At 43.6% G+C, this 18,756-nt stretch overlaps 1 protein-coding gene across 1 annotated transcript in view; it reads right to left on the bottom strand.

Annotated features, from left to right (window-relative positions):
* The window catches only part of PLOD1 (procollagen-lysine,2-oxoglutarate 5-dioxygenase 1), a 70,631-nt gene that overhangs the window by 31,420 nt on the left and 20,455 nt on the right, over positions 1-18,756 (bottom strand). Inside the window, exons 2-8 of the mRNA XM_089691250.1 lie at positions 18,550-18,641; positions 15,231-15,343; positions 13,563-13,726; positions 11,770-11,882; positions 7,622-7,685; positions 6,196-6,293; positions 1,966-2,067 (exon numbers count right to left, since the gene is read on the bottom strand). Of these exons, the coding sequence (XP_089547376.1) occupies positions 1,966-2,067; positions 6,196-6,293; positions 7,622-7,685; positions 11,770-11,882; positions 13,563-13,726; positions 15,231-15,343; positions 18,550-18,641 (746 nt within the window). The remainder of the gene's footprint in view (positions 1-1,965; positions 2,068-6,195; positions 6,294-7,621; positions 7,686-11,769; positions 11,883-13,562; positions 13,727-15,230; positions 15,344-18,549; positions 18,642-18,756) is intronic.

Raw genomic sequence — 18,756 nt, 5'->3', positions numbered from 1 at the left:
AGAGGAGAAGGCTTGTAAGATGAGCTGATCCAGGGCAGTAAAGGTGTCAAGGTGGGAATAAGAGAAGGTGTTCCACAATAAAAAAATAAAAACAAAAGTTTAGCAACAGTAAAACTGCAGCAATAGGGTACCTACTACCATTCTGACTATGCCAACCGCCATTCTGCAGCAGCCAGAGGATGTAGAGGAGCAAGGAATTGAACAGGTCATGCCAAATGTAATAAATAAAATAAAATTTTATAGATAAAAATGAATACATTTTAACAAACTAAATATAATAATCTTACAGCGGAGTTCCACCCTTTTTTCATGATTCTTGCCACACAATGCCCACCCGCAGAACAGTCTGTTATGGGATATTTTTATTTAACACTGACGTACAAAGCTGTCCACCACACTGCCCCGTACTGCATCACCGACCTAATATCCAAGTACCGCCCAGCACGCACACTCCGCTCCGCACAAGACCTCCTTCTCTCTAGTTCCCTGGTCTCCTCCTCCCATGCCCGCCTCCAGGACTTCTCCAGGGTGTCACCCATCCTCTGGAACTCCCTGCCCCAACCCATCAGATTATCACCTACTCTCCTCTCCTTTAGGCGCACCCTGAAAACCCATCTCTTCAGGGAAGCCTACCCCACCCCCTGCTAACCTGCCGACCTCCTCCACTCTTCCTACCACTCCATCCCCCACAGCTATCTCCTCCTGTGCCACTATCCCCTCCCTCCTAGATTGTAAGCTCCAAAGAGCAGGGCCCTCGATCCCCTCATGTTTTGCATTGTATTGGTATTGTTCTGTCACATGTTCTGTCCCCCTTTGTAATGTACAGTGCTGAGCGAACTATTGGCGCTTTATAAATACTGTATAATAATAATAATATTTATTTCAAAATACCTTTTTTTGCTGTCAGTATCCTGCACTTCCGGTCCAGCCGCCTAGGCGACTTCATCATTACGTGATTCCCTAAAACTCTTGGGATATCGCCATTGGTTTTCCCAGGTGTCTTTGGGAAGCCTAATGGTGAAGTCTCGCGGTATTTTTTGACCGGAAGTGACGTTATCAGGAGGAATGATTGACAGGTTGCCATAACAACTGGTCGGGATCTTCCGTCGCCGCCGTCGCCATTGTTATGGCAACCTACAAACACAGTGTGCCGTGCCATGTCCTTACAGCGCAAGATCAGGAGGTGCATGCTGGGTAGCCAGCTGCACAGAATCCAGAAGAAAGTAGGAGCTGGCTTCAGATGCCCACACTAGTAATGGCCGCTGCCTGCCTGCCGGGATCCTGCTGAGGAATGTCACATTTGCAAGTAAGCAAATGACATACACTTGTCCTAATTATATACTGCAACTGAAGAGAATAATGCAGGTGCATTTTGTAGAAAAGTGCAGAGGAGACTGGAGCTCCGCTTTAATAAATACATACATGTAATAAATTAATACATTTAGTTAATGAATAAATACAATATATTTAGTTTCCAAGTGTAAGCAGTGTAAGTGCCTGGATGTGACTTGGTATCAGCCTCTTGTGTCCCTGTACAGCAGAACTCAGACTAGAAAAGGAAGGGGACAGCACAAGGAGCCAATCAATTCTGCTGCAGTGCTCATGTGTTACCAAGGGAAATGGTGATAGGAGGAGAGAGCAGAGTGACAGAGAAATAAAACGGATAAATCTATTGCTCCTCCTTTTACTGTACAGTCACAGGCTGGGGGAGGAACAAGACTTAACTGCAGCAGATTACAAATCAGGTCTCTTGCCCTACCAGATAGGTCTGTACTGTGTGGCAGAGCTGTGTAATCTCAGGTCTGGTCTGGATGGACAAAAAGACAAATTCCTTGGCAGGTAAAACAGCTCATGTCATCGGTGTACTTCGCTGTTTTCCTGGAGATCAGCTTTATTAATATGGATTTTCTGATCACTAAATGCATGATAAAAAAAAAAAAAAAAGAGGAACGGTAATTTATTTACCTTAAATCCAGAGAGACTCCTTAAGCCCTCATCACAGACGACACAGCCGGTCTCAAAGGTCCATACACGAGGGATGTAATTCCCCAGATAATTCATCAGAAGCTGATTGAGAGACACAAGCATTAGCCACAAGTGTGTAGAACCCATAATCTACTAATAAATATTACTCTCCACTGGCAGGGCTGGAAATAAGTCAAATATGTTCACCCATTATTTATTAGGCCAGGTCCACACCTATGCGTATTGCGGTGCATTTTCAGTTTTGCAGAAACACACTACAGTCCATTAAACGATTTCCTATGGGTCACGTTCACATCTGTGTGTTTTTAGCCGATTCGTTTTTTGGAAACAGTCAGGGACTTTTTTGCCCGCAACATGATGAGTTTTTGGTTCCATAGACTTCAATGCAAATGCATAAAAAGTGCATGTAACGTGCGTTTTTGGTGCTTTTTTTTCCTGCACCTCCCCCTAGCAACATTAAGGCTACGTTCACACTAGCGTTGTGTGCAGGCGGCAGAGAGGCGTTTTTACCGCTTCCCAAACGCCTCTGCCAATTCTGCACATTACAGCACATGGTGCTGTTCTAACGGGAGCGTTTGTGTCGCGTCGCATTGCGTCAAAACGGACGCCTCTGGTCGAGTCAGAGGGCGTTGAAGCACCGTATTCTAGTCTATGATGCCGCTCCGCAAACGCGTTGCGTCAAAACGGACGCCTCTGGTCGAGTCAGGAGGCGTTGAAGCCTCCTATTCTAGTCTATGGTGCCGCTCTGCAAACGCCCGGCCGGCGTTTGCGGTGCGGTTCAACCCGGTTGCGGGGCGTTTGCGGAGCGGTAACACCATTCAAAACTGCATTGTAGGCGTTTGTGGGGCATTTTTAACGCTTGGCAAACGCCAAGCAACTGCCGCTAAACCGCGCATGCGGCGTTTGTGGAGTGTTTGCCGAGCGTTAAAAAAAGCTCCACAAACGCCGGACCAACGCTTGCCAAACGCTATAGGGGCGTTTGGCAAGCGTTGGTAAAACAGCCAAGTGTGAACGAGCCCTTACACATCCCAAAAATACAAATTACATCAAAAATTTAAAAAACTGCATCGGAAAAACACATCAACCACAACCTGCATATGTGTGAACCTTTCTTCCCCTTCACACGACTGGCTGTTTTTTTTTCTCCCCCTTCCTCTTCTAAGGTATTTTTTTTCTCTATACATACATATAGATTTCTTCAGAGATATATACACATATACAGATAGGTCCATATATATTTGGACACAGGCATAATTTTAGTTTTTTTTTTCAGAAATGGGCAGCTCCTTTGAATGCATGATGTAGGTTCACAGCAATAGATTCCAAATGCAAATACCAGACTTAGAATCAACTCCAAACCTTTGAAGAAATAACAAAGGGGTAGCCCACACCTGGCCATGAAACAGCTTTTGATTCAATTGTCCAAATACTTTTGGTCCCTTGAAAAAAAAGGGGGGGATGGCTACTCTTAAGAGCTGTAATTCCTAAACCCTTCCTCCAATTTGGATGTACATACCCTCAAATTAAACCTGAGAGTGTGCACTTTCCACCCATATCCATTATATAACAATAGCTTGAATATGTTTTAGTAAATACCTGAAAACATCTATAATTGTGCCTGTGTCCAAATATATATGGACCTAACTGTATATTGATTTTTATCATGAGGGTGTGAACATTACATTTAACATAATAGATTGTATTGTCTTGAGCCAATGGGTATCCAGAGGGCCAGGTGGAGCCCACCTTATACATATTTTATTATTTATCATTTTTACCCTATCTGGTCCCCTCCCATGCTGTGGGGAGGAGCCTTGAGATAGGCGGTACCTATGACACACACATTTATTAGGGCACAAACTGTGGTCGGCTTTAGGTCTGAGGAAGGAGCCGACTTCAATACCAGTTGGGAACTCTGTTACCACGTTGGGTCATCTCAGTGGCTTTATAGGCTTTTATGCTTCCATGTTTGTAAGTATGTTATCGCTTTTATATAAAGCTTGGATAATGCACTAGATGTTTGCACCCCGTGTGCTTCTTTTTCCAATGTGTGAACCTAGCCTAAAGTTAAAATTCCAAACAAAGAGAGATATTCTTTGCCTCATCTGGACATTTGTAATAAATCTGAGTTGCCAAACTTTTATAATAGTGTAGCCTTACCTCTCAGGAAGAGCTGTGTGCTGTTATTTGCTTCCATTATTCTCTCTGTCACAGCAGACATGTCAGGTCAGTGTCTGGCTGTAAAGCTGGTCACATGTAAGTATTTTTTTCTTCTTCATCCATGGGAATGAAAAATAAATGTTCCTCTATCTACAAATGGAGGCATCCCTCTCCCCCCGCTGGGGCACTGTATCTAGACAGCAAGACATTGTGCTGTCAGAATACATCATTCAGCGACTGCAGCCACTGATTAACAAATATTTCTTGACTTATCCATTCGCCAGAAGTCGATCAGCGGATATCCACACACTAATTGAAATTTGCCCAGTCCCTGCTAAACCAGCTAAATTTCAGTGCATCTATGGCCAGCTTATGGCCCCCATTGAGGCTGACCTACCTGCTGCACGTGCTTAGGCCTAATAATTAACACCATGTCCAGGCTGTTGAAGGAGGTGAAACAGCCAATTAACAATCCTTAGTTAAGTGACAGCTTTTAGATCTGTTCAGCTCAGGCAGGGCACTGGATAGTCTTACAGATATGACAGGGAGAGAATACAGATACATGGTACAATTCCTGTAATCTCTGATTAATAAGGCTGCACTTTTATAATAAACCAAGAGTGGAGATTTAAATGATTACAGATGCCCATTGAAGACAGGTTCTCTTGATAGATTTGCCAATTTCATGCAGCTATGTTGCACTGACTTAGCACAGAGGCACATTTAGATTATAAGGCAATACTCATTCATAGGCAGATTATCTGTGGCCCTCATACACATACATACAATATATTGCCAAAAGTATTGGTCGGCCTGCCTTTACACGCACATGAACTTTAATGGCCTCCCAGTCTTAGTCCGTAGGGTTCAATATTGAGTTGGCCCCGCCCTTCGCAGCTATAACAGCTTTATCTCTTCTGGGAAGGCCGTCCACAAGGTTTAGGAGGGCGTCTATGGGAAGGTTTGACCATTCTTCCAGAAGTGCATTTGTGAGGTCAGCCACTGATGTCGGACGAGAAGGCCTGGCTTGCTGTCTCCACTCTAATTCATCCCACAGGTGTTCCTTCAGGTTGAGGTCAGGACTCTGTGCAGGACAGTCAAGTTCCTCCACCCCAAACTCACTCATCCATGTCTTTATGGACCTTGCTTTGTGCAGTCATGTTGGAACAGGAAAGGGCCATCCTCAAACTGTTCCCACAAAGTTGGGAGCATGAAATTGTCCAAAATGTCTTGGTATGCTGATGCCTTAAGAGTTCCCTTCACTGGAACTAAGGGGCCAAGCCCAACCCCTGAAAAACAACCCCACACCATAATCCCCCCTCCATCAAACTTTACACTTAGCACAATGCAGTCAGACAAGTACCGTTCTCCTGGCAACCACCAAACCCAGACACGTCCATCGGATTGCCGGACAGAGAAGCGTGATTCATCGCTCCAGAAAACACATCTCCACTCCTCTAGAGTCCAGTGGCGGCGTGCTTTACACCACTGCATCCGACGCTTTGCATTGCACTTGGTAATGCAAGGCTTGGATGCAGCTGCTCGGCCATGGAAACCCATTCCATGAAACTCTCTACGCACTGTTGTGCTAATCTGAAGGTAACACCAAGTTTGGAGGTCTTTAGCTATTGACTCTGCAGACAGTTGGAGACTTCTGCGCACTGTGCACTTCAGCATGTGCTGACCCCGCTCTGTCATTTTATGTGGCCTACCATTGGTGACTGAGTTGCTGTTCTTCCCAGTTGCTTCCACTTTGTTATAATCCCACTAACAGTTGATCGTGGAATATTTAGTAGGAAGGAAATGTCACGGATGGACTTATTGCACAGGTGGCAACCTATCGCGGGACCACGCTTGGAGTCACTGAGCTCCTGAGAGCGACTTATTCTTTCACAAATGTTTGTAGAAGCAGTCTGCATGCCTAGGGGCTTAATTGTATACACCTGTGGCCATGGAGGTGATTGGAACACCTGAATCCAATGATTTGGAGGGCTGGCCCAATACTTTTGGCAATATAGTGTATATCTGACATATGGCATAGATTCCCACCTTAGTAGGCCCATTGCCATGCACCAGAACAGGAAGGGTGTCGTAGGCGAGATTCCGTGCTCTGACTCGTCCATTCTCAAACTTCATCACCACGTCCCCTAAAAGAAATAGGAACCGAATAAAGGGAAACTCCACTGTTATCATAGAAAAGTCCTTATAATAAAATGCCCTGTCTATCCTAAGACTACAGCTTGTCTGACATTTCCTCTAATTCCGGTGGCTGGGTGGACAGGGCTATGCATGAAAAATCTGAGCACAACATATGTGCAGCCACCACATGTCTGCTCCAAGTGTATTGTAATAGTAAGTAGGAATGACAGGAAAGAAAGCAGAATTCACCATCAGTAAATTTTAAGGACATTAAAAACCTTCCTTCCCACACTTTGTGTTTTCCACCTGCATAAGATGTGCACTGATCATGTACATTTGTGGTGTCATTTGTTGCCCTGTACACATGGTCTATAATAGAGAAAAGCTTCACATTTTTGTGTCCGAAGTTTCGGTTTGTGTAGAAACATGAGGCGTGTAATCTGGCACTGCAAAGGTTAATACGTGATCTCTGTCTGCAGTCTGAGAACTGACACTTCCTGGGAAGAAACTATATATCCCACAATCCCTGTGTCTTCCAGACTGGTGTCCTGCAGGTGAGAGCTACACAGTAATTAGATCTGACATAGGCACGAGCAGGCAGAACATTTACAGACACAGAGAGCTCACCGTGCAGTTGCAAGATGGTTTTTTTTTCATTGCATTAGCACTCCCACATTTAAGGTAACACATGCACTGGATGCTGTGTGCCTTGAATCAGGAAGTTGTCCCTTTGGCACATAGGGACAAGCTAGTTGAAGCAATGCATGGACGTAGGGGAATCACTCAGCCATGTTACTACAAACTGCAACTACAACATGGGAGCCCATCATTACAAGGTAAGGGGCAAACAAACAGCACAGGGAATATAAATACACCTATTTATAAATAATAAAAACTATTTGAAAGTGTATAATGCCTTTAGGGATGTCTATCTATGAAAAAACTTACTGTGAGAATGTCTCAGCATTCAGACACACACTTGTTTTTTTTTCTATAATCGCCAGCTTCATCAAGTGTCCATAATGCAGAACTCTCCTGAAACACCTGAATCAGGATATGACCGCACTATGGCCACAAGACGGAGCAGAGGATCAAGGGTAACATAGTAAAAAAAAAAAAAATGTAAAAAGCACAAAAATTATTAAATAACACCATACAAAGCTCTATTTGTCTAAAAAAAAAATGAAAGAAAGTATAAAATGTACTTATGTGCGCTACTGCATGACCAAGTAATTGTCAGTCAAACTATCATGGCACTGAAAAAATATACAGGCTGATACTCAAGTGTTTTTATGACTACTTCAGCACAAAAATACAATTTTGGCGACGTACTCACCCTCAGATCCATACAGGCTCTGGAATATTCGGCACCGGTGGTCCAAAGTAATGTTTGTTTTTTCCTTTTAATAAAATAAATAGGTATTATTAGAATCAAGTTTTGCTGTATCAAAGCTGACCCTAACCCAAGATTATATTTGTAAACATTTACCCTTTCCGTCACGTAATTAAAGGGTATCTAAACCCAAGAGCAAAACTGAAATATATTGCAGCTTAACACCCCTCAGATGTGGTGGTTGCATTAGTTTTCTTTTTTTTCACAGAGCTTTTCCCCTTTATCCTGTCAGTAACAAACTACTTTTTCTAGGATAGCAACATTCACAGTACTGTATCCATGGAGGAGCAGTACTGTCACCCTAGGATAGGAAGTGTGTTAGGACTACAAACACCTCCCCCTTGCCCCAACACAAAGGGAGGGTGTTCTGTACTCCTCAAGGATATCTAGGAAAAATAATAGTCCGCAAGGGCAGAGAATAAAGGACGTTATCAGCTCACAAGATTTCTTTTGTAAGGCAAAGTCTGCTTGAAACAAATGATCTACTCTTTTTTTTTTTTTTAGCAGAGTTTTGTTTATTTCACTTAGAGGTGTATTTAGAAAACAAAATAATTCACAGAGCTATTTTTCCTGTAATATTGCATGTACACTTGTTCTGTGTGAATGTCAGCAAAATTGAATGTTACTGGGATATTTTCTTTCCGGGTTGGATGTTATTCATTCCTAAGAAAAACGTTAATCAGGAAAATACTGCATTATGGCCACTAGATGGAACTAATGATCATAACAAATAGGTATATACAGTTAGGTCCATATATATTTGGACACAGGCACAATTTTAGATTTTTTCAGGTATTTACCGAAACATATTCAAGCTATAGTTCTATAATGGAAATGGTCTGAAAGTGCACACTCTCAGGTTTAATTTGAGGGTATGTACATCCAAATTGGAGGAAGGGCTTAGGAATTACAGCTCTTAAGACTAGCCATCCCCCCTTTTTCGAGGGACCAAAATTAATTGGAAAATTGAATCAAAAGCTGTTTTATGGCCAGGTGTGGGCTACTCCATTATTTCTTCATCATTTAAGTAGGTAAAAGGTCTGGAATTGATGCTAAGGCTGGCCATACATTATTCAATTTTCTTTAAAAATTGCTTTAGATTTACCAAAAAATATATAATATGCGGTTAAACCTAAACAACACTTTCAATTGTATCCAATTAGGCAGGCCCTTGCACTACATAGTTTAAGGTAAATCTAAAGGCAACTGGACAGAAAATTGTATAGTGTATGGCCAACCTCAGTGTGGTATTGCATTTGGAATCTATTGCTGTGAACCTACATCATGTGTTCAAAGGAGCTGTCCATGAAAGTGAAACAGGCCGTTGTAAGGCTTCAAAAATGAAACAAATCCATCAGAGATATAGCAGCAACATTAGGAGTGGCCAAATCAACAGTTTGGTACATTCTGAGGAAAGAAGAACGCACTGGTGAGCTCAGCAACATAAAAAGGCATGGACGCCCACAGAAGACAACAATGGTGGATGACCACAGGATCCTCTCTATGGTACAGAAAAACCCATTCACAACACCCAGACAAGAGAAGGACACTCTCTCCAGGAGGTGGGCGTATCATTGTCTGCAATCAAGAGAAGACTTCACGAGAGCAAATACAGAGGGTTCACCAGAAGGTGCAAACCATTCATAGGCCTGAAGAATAGAAAAGCCAGATTAGACTTTGCCAAAACACATCTAAAAATGCCAGACCAGTTCTGGAAAAGCATTGTTTGGATGGATGAAACTAAGATTAATCTGTACCAGAATGACGGGAAGAAAAAAGTGTGGAGAAGGCTTGGAACAGCTCATGATCAAAAGTACACAACGTCATCTGTAAAACATGGTGGAGGCAGTGTGATGGCATGGGCATGCATGGCTTCCAGTGGCACTGGGTCATTGGTGTTTATTGATGATGTGACAGAAGATAGAAGCAGCCAGATTAATTCTGCCATGTTTACAGATATACTGTCAGCCCAGATTCAGCCAAATGCAGAAAAGTTGATTGGACTGCACTTCACAGTACAGATGGACAATGATCCAAAACACACTGCAAAAGCAACCCAGGAGCTTTTGCAGGAAAAGAAGTGGAATATTCTGCAATGGCCGACTCAATCACCTGATCTCAACCCCATTGAGCATGCATTTCACTTGCTGAAGACAAAACTAAAAAGAGAGAAAGACCCACAAACAAAGAACAACTGAAGACAGCTGCAGTTAGAGCCTGGCAAAGCATCAGAAAGGAGGAAACCCAGTCTTTGGTCATGTCCATGGGTTCCAGAATTCAGGCAGTCATTGCCAGTAAAGGATTCTCAACAAAATATTACAAATGAGCATTTTATTTATGATTAGATTCATTTGTCCAATTAAAGTTGAGCCACTGAAAATGGAGGGACTGTGCATAAAATGTGTACTTGATATTTAGGTTCAACCCCTTGAATTAAAGCTGAAAGTCTGCACTTCAAATTAATTTCGATTGTTTCCTTTTAATTTATTCTGGTGGCATACAGAGCCAAAAGTATGGAAATTGTGCCTGTGTGCAAATATATATAATATGGACCTGACTGTATTTATGTTCATCAGCTCCATCTAGTGGCCGTATTTTCCTGCTGTCATCCCACTTGGATAGAAAAAAGCATAGCGACATTCGCCGGCAATCACACAGAACACAGTGGGAATAGCTCAGAAAATTCAGTGTTCCTTGCATTTGTGGTTTTATTTTTACATGTTTTGTTGTGTATTTGTTATTTCAGTATGATAACTAAGTTTTATTTTCGTTTTTTAATGTTTTACTTTTTCTGGAGCCATGAGAGGCAAATTTTAGTGGAAGAACAGGTCCAGGATACATGAAAAGTGCTTCTGTGACCCTCGAGAGCTACTTAAAACCCATTGCAACCCTAAAAACTACATTATTTTTGCCTTCCCTACTGAATGTATTTTTATTTATCTTATTTATTACAGGTACTTATATAGAGCTGTCCATTGATGCAGCGCTTTACATATATATATTGTACAGTCACATGAGTCGATACCCTCAAGGGGTGTACAATCTAAGGTCCCTAACTCACATTCATACATACACATACTAGGGACAATTTAGACAGGAGCCAATTAACCTACCAGCATGTCTTTGGAGTGAGGGAGGAAACCAGAAGAAGCTCAAGCAGGCACAGGGAGAACATGAAAACTCCAGGCAGGTGGCGCTGTGGTTGGGATTCAAACCAACAACCCTAGTACTGCCAGGTGGAAGTGTTAACCATTCAGCCACTGTGCTGCCCCATAAATAAAAACTACATTACTTTCAACAGAAGCTGGCCACCTATGATTTCATTGCCGATAAAAGGGTCATTGCCAAAGCATGGAGATCGCCCTCTGTCCCTTTCTGTAAGGTCAAACTCACCCTGACCACCTTGATGTTACACAAAAAGATGACTAGTATTGTTGGTGATTCACATGCTAAATTCCTGAAAATCTGGCATCCTTGGTGGACTTATGAGTTCCCTACTCTATCCCCGTTGGGACTAGGGACCCTCTAAATCCCAGCTGTGACCCAGACCTGCAGGAGGTTACCCCTTTCTTTTTCTACTATGTTCCTGCTTTTTCCTCTATTTCTTTTCTTTTGGTTTATTCCTCTGTCCTCTCTCTATTGTTAAATGAAACGCGATTGAATTGTCGTTATTGCCTACGGTTTGTCCTCTCGGGCTTGTCCCTGGGTCATGGAAGCCGCACTGTGGCCTCGGTCACAGGTTGGCATTATTCTGATCTAATTGTTCTGAAAATGTTGTGAGCACCGCCTGTTACTTCATCTGTTTACGTATTGATCTGTACCCCTGAGCAGGCGATCAGTTGTTTTGTATTGATCTGCGTTTCAATAAAACTTTTGACAAAGAAAAACTACATTACTTTTGCCTTCCCTACTGAATTCAATGTAGTCCTCTAAAGATCCCCCCTGAAACATTTTACGTTTCAGGGAGAATAAAACTTTCAATTTTGCTAATCCATAAAGTTGGTAGGTTGCACTAATTATTCTCATTTAAATCCCCAAATGATTGCCCTGTGTAGAGCCAACATCAGGCCTGCAGTCTGCAGGTCACTTACTCTCTTCACGGGGTCTAAGTAGATCTTGGTGTAGTAGAGTTGGTCGCTGTCTTCATCGGCCCCATCCCAATCGGCCACCAGTTTGTGTAGATACGGAGCATAGCCTATGAAAGCTGCAGAGAGGAGAGTCAATAGTGAGAGTTGGGGAAGGGGGGGTGAGTCAAAACTGACAAACTCCAACTTCTTTTCATGGCCTCACAAGTGCATGAGGCCACATACAACATATGATAGGCACACTTTAACACCCAAGAAGCCCAGGTGCTGCATACAACCTCCATGTATGGCTGTATGCTGGTACATGAGCAACCTGCATATAGTATACAGAAGTACTACCTGAACGTAGGCTTTCCACACCAAGACTTGGCTTGACAAAGAGGCAGAGCTTCGAAACACATTGCCATGCCACAGGAGAGGAAGGTACACATCCTACCCCCAACCACCACCACATTGATGGCTTCCTGGTGCACAGACCCTGTCCCACATATAAGTGGATATTGTTTGCATCATAAAGTGTCTTTATTTACTACCAACTGGAATTCTCGTTTCCTTACCATCTGTATAGAGACTGATTCCAGCTATTCAGAACAAGGATTCATCAGTCTGTTCACTACAGGTGCCCGGTCCCCACTTTTTTTGAGGACTGGCTTGTTTTTGCAGCAAATTCAAATTCTTTATCTTATTTAGCAGTTCTGCATAGATGATTAATCTTAATTCTTACTGATCTATTTGTTGCTTTTTTTGTCTGCCTTCTGGATTATAGTACCAGATTCTTCCGGTTTTCCAAGCAGCATTTATTCCTTGTGTGCTATCCATTTCATGGGTCAGAGGTGGCACCCGGAAGACATTTGGTTGCTTTGTGCTTCAACTGGGATTTTGGACTGATAAAGGGAACAAATTTGTACCGCTACGAGAGAGGGCTCTGATGGGGACCCTTATGTATGGGGGGGAACCCTGATGCATGGACTCTGATGGGGACCCTGATGCAAGGTGGGGGCAATGATGCAAGGTGGGGACTCCGATGGGGACCGTGATGCAAGGTGGCGGCACTGGTGCAAGGTGGGGACTCTGATGGGGACCCTGATGCAAGGTGGGGGCACTGATGCAAGGTGGGGACTCTGATGGAGACTGTGATGCAAGGTGGGGGCACTGATGCAAGGTGGGGACTCTGATGGAGACCCTGATGCAAGGTGGGGGCACTGATGCAAGGTGGGGACTCTGATGGGGACCCTGATGCAAGGTGGCAGCACTGATGCAAAGTGGGGACTCCGATGGGGACCCTGTTGTAGGGTGGCGACACTGATGGGGACCCTTGGTAAGAGAGGATTTTATTCAGCTCACAAATACTAGTAAAATGCAATATGGTGGAACTTGTACTGAAAAGTTTGAAGACTCCCTGGCCTAGAGCATCAATAAAAAGCAGTGTTACTTACCTTTTCCCTCCCTCCCCCAGCAGCCGGTGCTCTCCTCTTCCCTTCCATGCTCTATGTTGTGGGTGGGCCCTTTTCATCCTCTTACAATGCAGGACTGCAGGTCCTGCATTGTACGTAATGACATCAGAGTACGACCACCAACTGGAGTGTGTTAGAGAAGAGGATTTGGGGCACCAGTCACATGGAAGAAGGAGCCTCCAGGAGTCAGGGACAAAGTAAAAGTCCCTTTCCCAGTACCCCAGGCAAATACGAGCGTTTATTCCTTGGACTGTTCGGGAGCCACACTCCAAGGATATTGTTTTCTTTTCCCCAAAGTTCAGCATTAAACACTGGGAACTGGAGTTCCATGTGTCGGAGACTTACCTGCCGATCCCAGGAAACGTTTGCCTTCTATGACACTCGGATATTTGGGCTCCAGACGTCGTTCAGGATAGGCCACGGCTTCTGCTGAGAACACCACCTTGCTTTTGGCTTGCTTCAATTTCTTCACAAGTTCAGCCGGGCCTGAAGCAAATATGTCATCGTAGCTGCAAAGGAAATACGCAGAGCAAAGCAATAAGGAAAAGTCCATTACGACATGCAGCATCTTGTGATAGAAGACGTTGTTTACCTTAATGCAAGGAACATTTTCAGCTTTAGTATCACTATAATTCATCAGTCTACCTGGAAGTGAGTTTTCAGTGTTGGGGGATGCTGGAGTAATACACCCCCTGAGAGTTTCTTCTATCTCTCAATGTGCCCATTATGAGGGATTCTCACCATCTCTGTGCTGCGTTCCCAGGCCTGCACACCTTCTGTGCCCAATATGAGGGGTTCCCAACATACCTACATTGAGTTCCCAGGTCTTGTACACCTGCTGTACCCACTATTGGGACCGTGGCTGCCACGGTTCCTGAATTGTGTTCCTAGGTTTGTACACCTGCTGTGTTCACTATGAGGGGTTCCCACCACCCCTGCATCAAGTCCCCAGGTCTCTACACCTGATATGCCCATTATAAGGGGTTCCCACCATCCCTGCATGGAGTTCCCAGGTCTCTACAACTGCTGTACCCATTATGAGGGGCTCCCACCATCAATGTGCCAACTTCCTGGTTTTACACTCCTGCTGTGTCCTTTATGAGGGTCTCTCACCATCCCTGCCTGATTTATATGTTAGATTACAGAGAATCTTAACAGTGGGAGCTGGAACACACAAAGGTGAGTAGAACCAGGGCAGTGGATAAAGGGGTACCACCAATCCTCCTGTATGGGGCCCAAGCCAGTAAGGAGGCCCAGGCATCTGGGTGAAGCAGATGTGGGCAGGGAGGGTGATCAGCATGGCAAGGCAATTACTGGAACCAATCCCCTCTATGGCTCTCTCTGCAGCAGCTGAAAGCTGGCTTCTCCTCTCCCTGCTGTTGGCTTTCAGCTGCTGCAGAGAGAGCCATAGAGAGAATTGGTTCCAGTAATTGCCTCCTTGCCACATCCATCACCCTCCCTATGCACCATACCAATTCCCCTACTTCCCCCCGTCACCCAGTGTGCCCCCACACCCACAGTGCTGCCGGCTTCCTCCTCTCCTTTCCTCCGGCAGCTGAAAGCACACAATTGGATCCTTCGGGATGGAGAGTGGGGGAAGGATCCAGGTAAAAATGTCACATTTATCAGCCCCTTCCTTTCCTAAATGAATGTACCGATCACTCACTGTGTTCATTCGTAACTGAAGCATAGTAACCTGTGTTTTCTGGGGGATGGGGGGGGCTATCAGGTTGGCTGTATGGGCCCTGTTGTTTCTAACAGCAGCCATGACCAGAACAACCTCTAGATGGATAGGAACATGGTCATGAATGTCAGGGAGATCTCAGTGTTAAAGACCCCTGACATAGAGAAGCCATGGGCTGTCACAGCCACCCAGGCACCATCTGTATCTAAAATTGAACTTTTTTTTTTTCTTTTGAGAGAGTTTTGCATAGAGTAAACCAAAAAATATATATATATAAAAAAAATACCTGTCAGGATTTTTTTTTTTTTTTTTATTTTGCCCACAGATACCTTTCAGTGAAGAGGATAATCTGATCTTCATCGTCGGCATATTGTTCCAGTGCAGCCTTTAGGAGTCGGACCTTCTGCCCCTCTCCATGCCATTCTTCCCCGAGCCCCAGGACCTGCAGGAACATCATACAGAGATATTAAATTGCTTTTAACAGGCTGCACTCTTTGCCAAATACTCACCATGAAGACAAGTATTCTTGTGTGCAGTTATATTTTAATGCCTGGTGCCACCTCGCATATACTCATCGCCTATCTGCTGCCACAACTGAAGCAAAGACAAAAAGTTGGTACTTCTGGGTACAGTAGATCATGTATCTTCTTTCCTTCTACAACTCGGTGCTAATGAGCCATTTATTAGACCCAAGGGCATTGGAGGTTAGGGGGGATCTTTAGCCTCATGTAAACTCCAGCCAGACTTAGCTTCTTTTCTTCCCTCTCACAGCCAATGGTGGTGGAGTAAAAGGAAGGTAAAAATAAGCAGCGTTGGGGATGGGCTTTTAAAGGAAACCTTCACCCATTTATTTACGTCCTGCCACCTGCCTCCCTGCTTGCAGAATTGCAGGACAAAAATTTTAAACTGTAAATAGATTACTTTTATTTTATTTTTATACCTTCACTTCCTGAATTCTCACCTACGTCACACATTCCAGCAGACAGTTTGCACAGTCTTGCTCATGAGCAGATATGACGCGGGTTCTGTGGGACCGGGCAGAGATCCATGGCAGTCTGCACATGTGCAGGGGGACCTGATGCATGCAAAGACACGTGGTGGGTCTCTGCCAAGCCTATGGGACCTGGCAGAAACCCATGGCCTACCTGTACATGTGCCCATGCTCATTTCAAGAAGGTGGCGTGGGAGCAGACTGGAGAAGGGGGAACTTAGACTGCATGAAAGACAACGCTGGACTTTATTGACTGATAAGTATGTTTTTTTTCCTATAGGGACAAGCATTAGGGATCTGAAATTTCTTTTAGGATAGGGAGGGTGAACTTTAACCTTTTTAACCACTTCCCGCCGACCTAGCGCATACATACTAGGTACACACTTTACTGTGCTGAGAGCAAGAACCCAGCACAGTAATGGGCAGGTACCGGAAAGCTCCCCATGCATACTTGTGATAGGTAACTTCCCGATCATGTGACCTTTGTGACTACCAATCGCAGTAGTCACATTTTGGGAAGGGATAAACTAGCTCAGGGGTTAGCCAGCCAATAGCAAAATGACGGCTGAGCGGGACTCTTGTCGATCCGAGTGGGCATCATATCATGCCCTCCCGGGTTGGCACCTTGCGTGTTCTCACGGGACCGTGCTGTGGCGAGATATGTCACAGATCTGTGTACCGGCCCGTTGCCAGTATCAGTTATAAATAATGGATGGCTTCCTTTAATGCCATCTATTGTATGCAATTGTGTCGCTATCCGTGATTAGTCACAGTAATCACATGGTACAGACTGGGCCAATCACAGCCCATCTGTGTCATGTGATTAGCTGTGGCCAATAAGAGCTAATCACAACAAAAAAAAATCGATTTCCTTCAATTAAATGCTTTCTTATAGCAACAAAATTCTTTGCTATAAGCAATCATAAAGTTAAAAAAAAAAAACTGATCACTTCCCCAGAGTAGAACAATTCATACTTGTGATAGGTAGCTTTCCGCTCATGTGACCTTTGTGACTACCAATCACAGTGGTCACATGGTGGGAAGGGGTTAACAAGTTCAGGGGTTAGCCAGCTAATAGCAAAATGACGGCCAAGCGGGACTCTAATCAATCCGAATGGGCGTCATATGATGTCCTCCCGGATCGCACCGCGGGGCTGCGCTGTGGCGAGATCTGTCACAGATCTGTGTACCGGCCTGTTGCCAGTACCAGCTGTAAACAATGGATGGCTTCCTTTAATGCCATCCATTGTATGCAATTGTGTCGCTAGCTGTACTTGATCATAGTAATCACATGGCACAGACTGGGCCAATCACAGCCCATCTGTGTCACGTGATTAGCTGTGGCCAATCAGAGCTAATCACAACAAAAAAATTGATTTCATTCAATTAAATGTTTTCTTATAGCAACAAAATTCTTTGCTATAAGCAATCATAACGTTTAAAAAAAATACAGATCACTTCCCCAGAGTGGTACAATGTTACAATGGTAACATTATACTACTGTGTTATGAAAAAAAAATCATAATAAAAAAAAAAAGCAATGAAAAATATACAAATTGGAAAAAAATACCGGTAGTTTTATTTTTTCGTATGGTCACCAGTCAGTGTCCCCAATCACCACCAGCACACCAGTTATATAATGATGCTGTATTGTACTGGTGACAGTATGTTAAAAAAAAAAAAATGTGAAATTTTTTTTTTTTAAATGTCTTCATTTCCAATAAAATACTTTAAAAAACTTGCCATGCCTCTTACTAAATACCTCAGACTATCTACGTTGCAAAAAAGGGGTAATTTGGGGGATATCTGTACTGTCCTGACATATTTGGGCCTCAAGAAATTAGACTGGCCTTCAGTACTTCAGGGCTCATAGATTTTCAGATACAGTGGGGATCGAAAGTTTCCGAACAGAGGATATTGACATCTGAAAACGCTTTGCTATCTTCTTATAGCCTTCTCCAGCTTTGTGAGCGTCAACTATTTTCAGTTTCAGTTTTCTAGACAACTGCTTAGAAGAACCCATGATGCTGATTGTTGGGGCAAGGTCAGATGAGTCTGGGCATTTAAAACCTTTGAGATTGACATAACCTGGTCTTCCCAGACGATGATTGAGAACAATCCATGACACTGGCAGGTCTCAGCTTGGCAAAGGGGGCAGTGCATGCTATAAATTCTGCAGGGTGCCCAAACTTTTGCAGACATTTTTTTGTTTTCTGTTATTTTGAAAGTGTAAATGATGGAAATAAAATCTAACTTTTGTTGACATATTATAAGAATGTCTAATCTGTAATTTGATGCCTTTTGGAGATTTTTCCATCTTTCCTTGGCTTCTTTATGCACATTAATACAAATTTTTAGCTGGGGTGCCCAAACTTTCGATCCCCACTGTATATACCATAGATTGTGAACTCTACAACGTCTACAGACTAAATAATAAACACTGATTTGGGTTATTTTCAAAAGAAATGTAGCAGAATACATCTTGGCCTAAATTTAGATCCATCTGGGGAAACATTCTCTAACATTTGTAGGCTCTTTAAATCACAGCCAAAGGACAGTCTGAGCTATGAAATATTTGCCTTGGTCTGCTATTTCCTGGAATTCCTTTGTGAAGAAGAAGATGCCCTCGGGGGGCCACAGACCTGGTTCTAACTCACCTTCACTTTGTAGTTGAAGCATTGGGCTGATCTCTGAAAACGCCGAAATCCATCTGTCTCCTCGGTGGCTACAGTCAGAACCAGGAGCTTTTCTGTCCAGATAGAAAAGGACAAAACTACCATTACTATTTCATGACCGTAAACTATAGAGCCATAGTTCCCACTATGCCCAAAGAATATGACAACCGGCAGATACAGTGCTCAGCA

This window comes from Staurois parvus, unplaced genomic scaffold (genome assembly GCF_062004578.1).
Source record: "Staurois parvus isolate SC_StPar_1 unplaced genomic scaffold, SC_StPar_1.0 ptg000558l, whole genome shotgun sequence".
Taxonomy (NCBI): domain Eukaryota; kingdom Metazoa; phylum Chordata; class Amphibia; order Anura; family Ranidae; genus Staurois; species Staurois parvus.
This window is presented reverse-complemented; position numbering and strand designations above follow the sequence as displayed.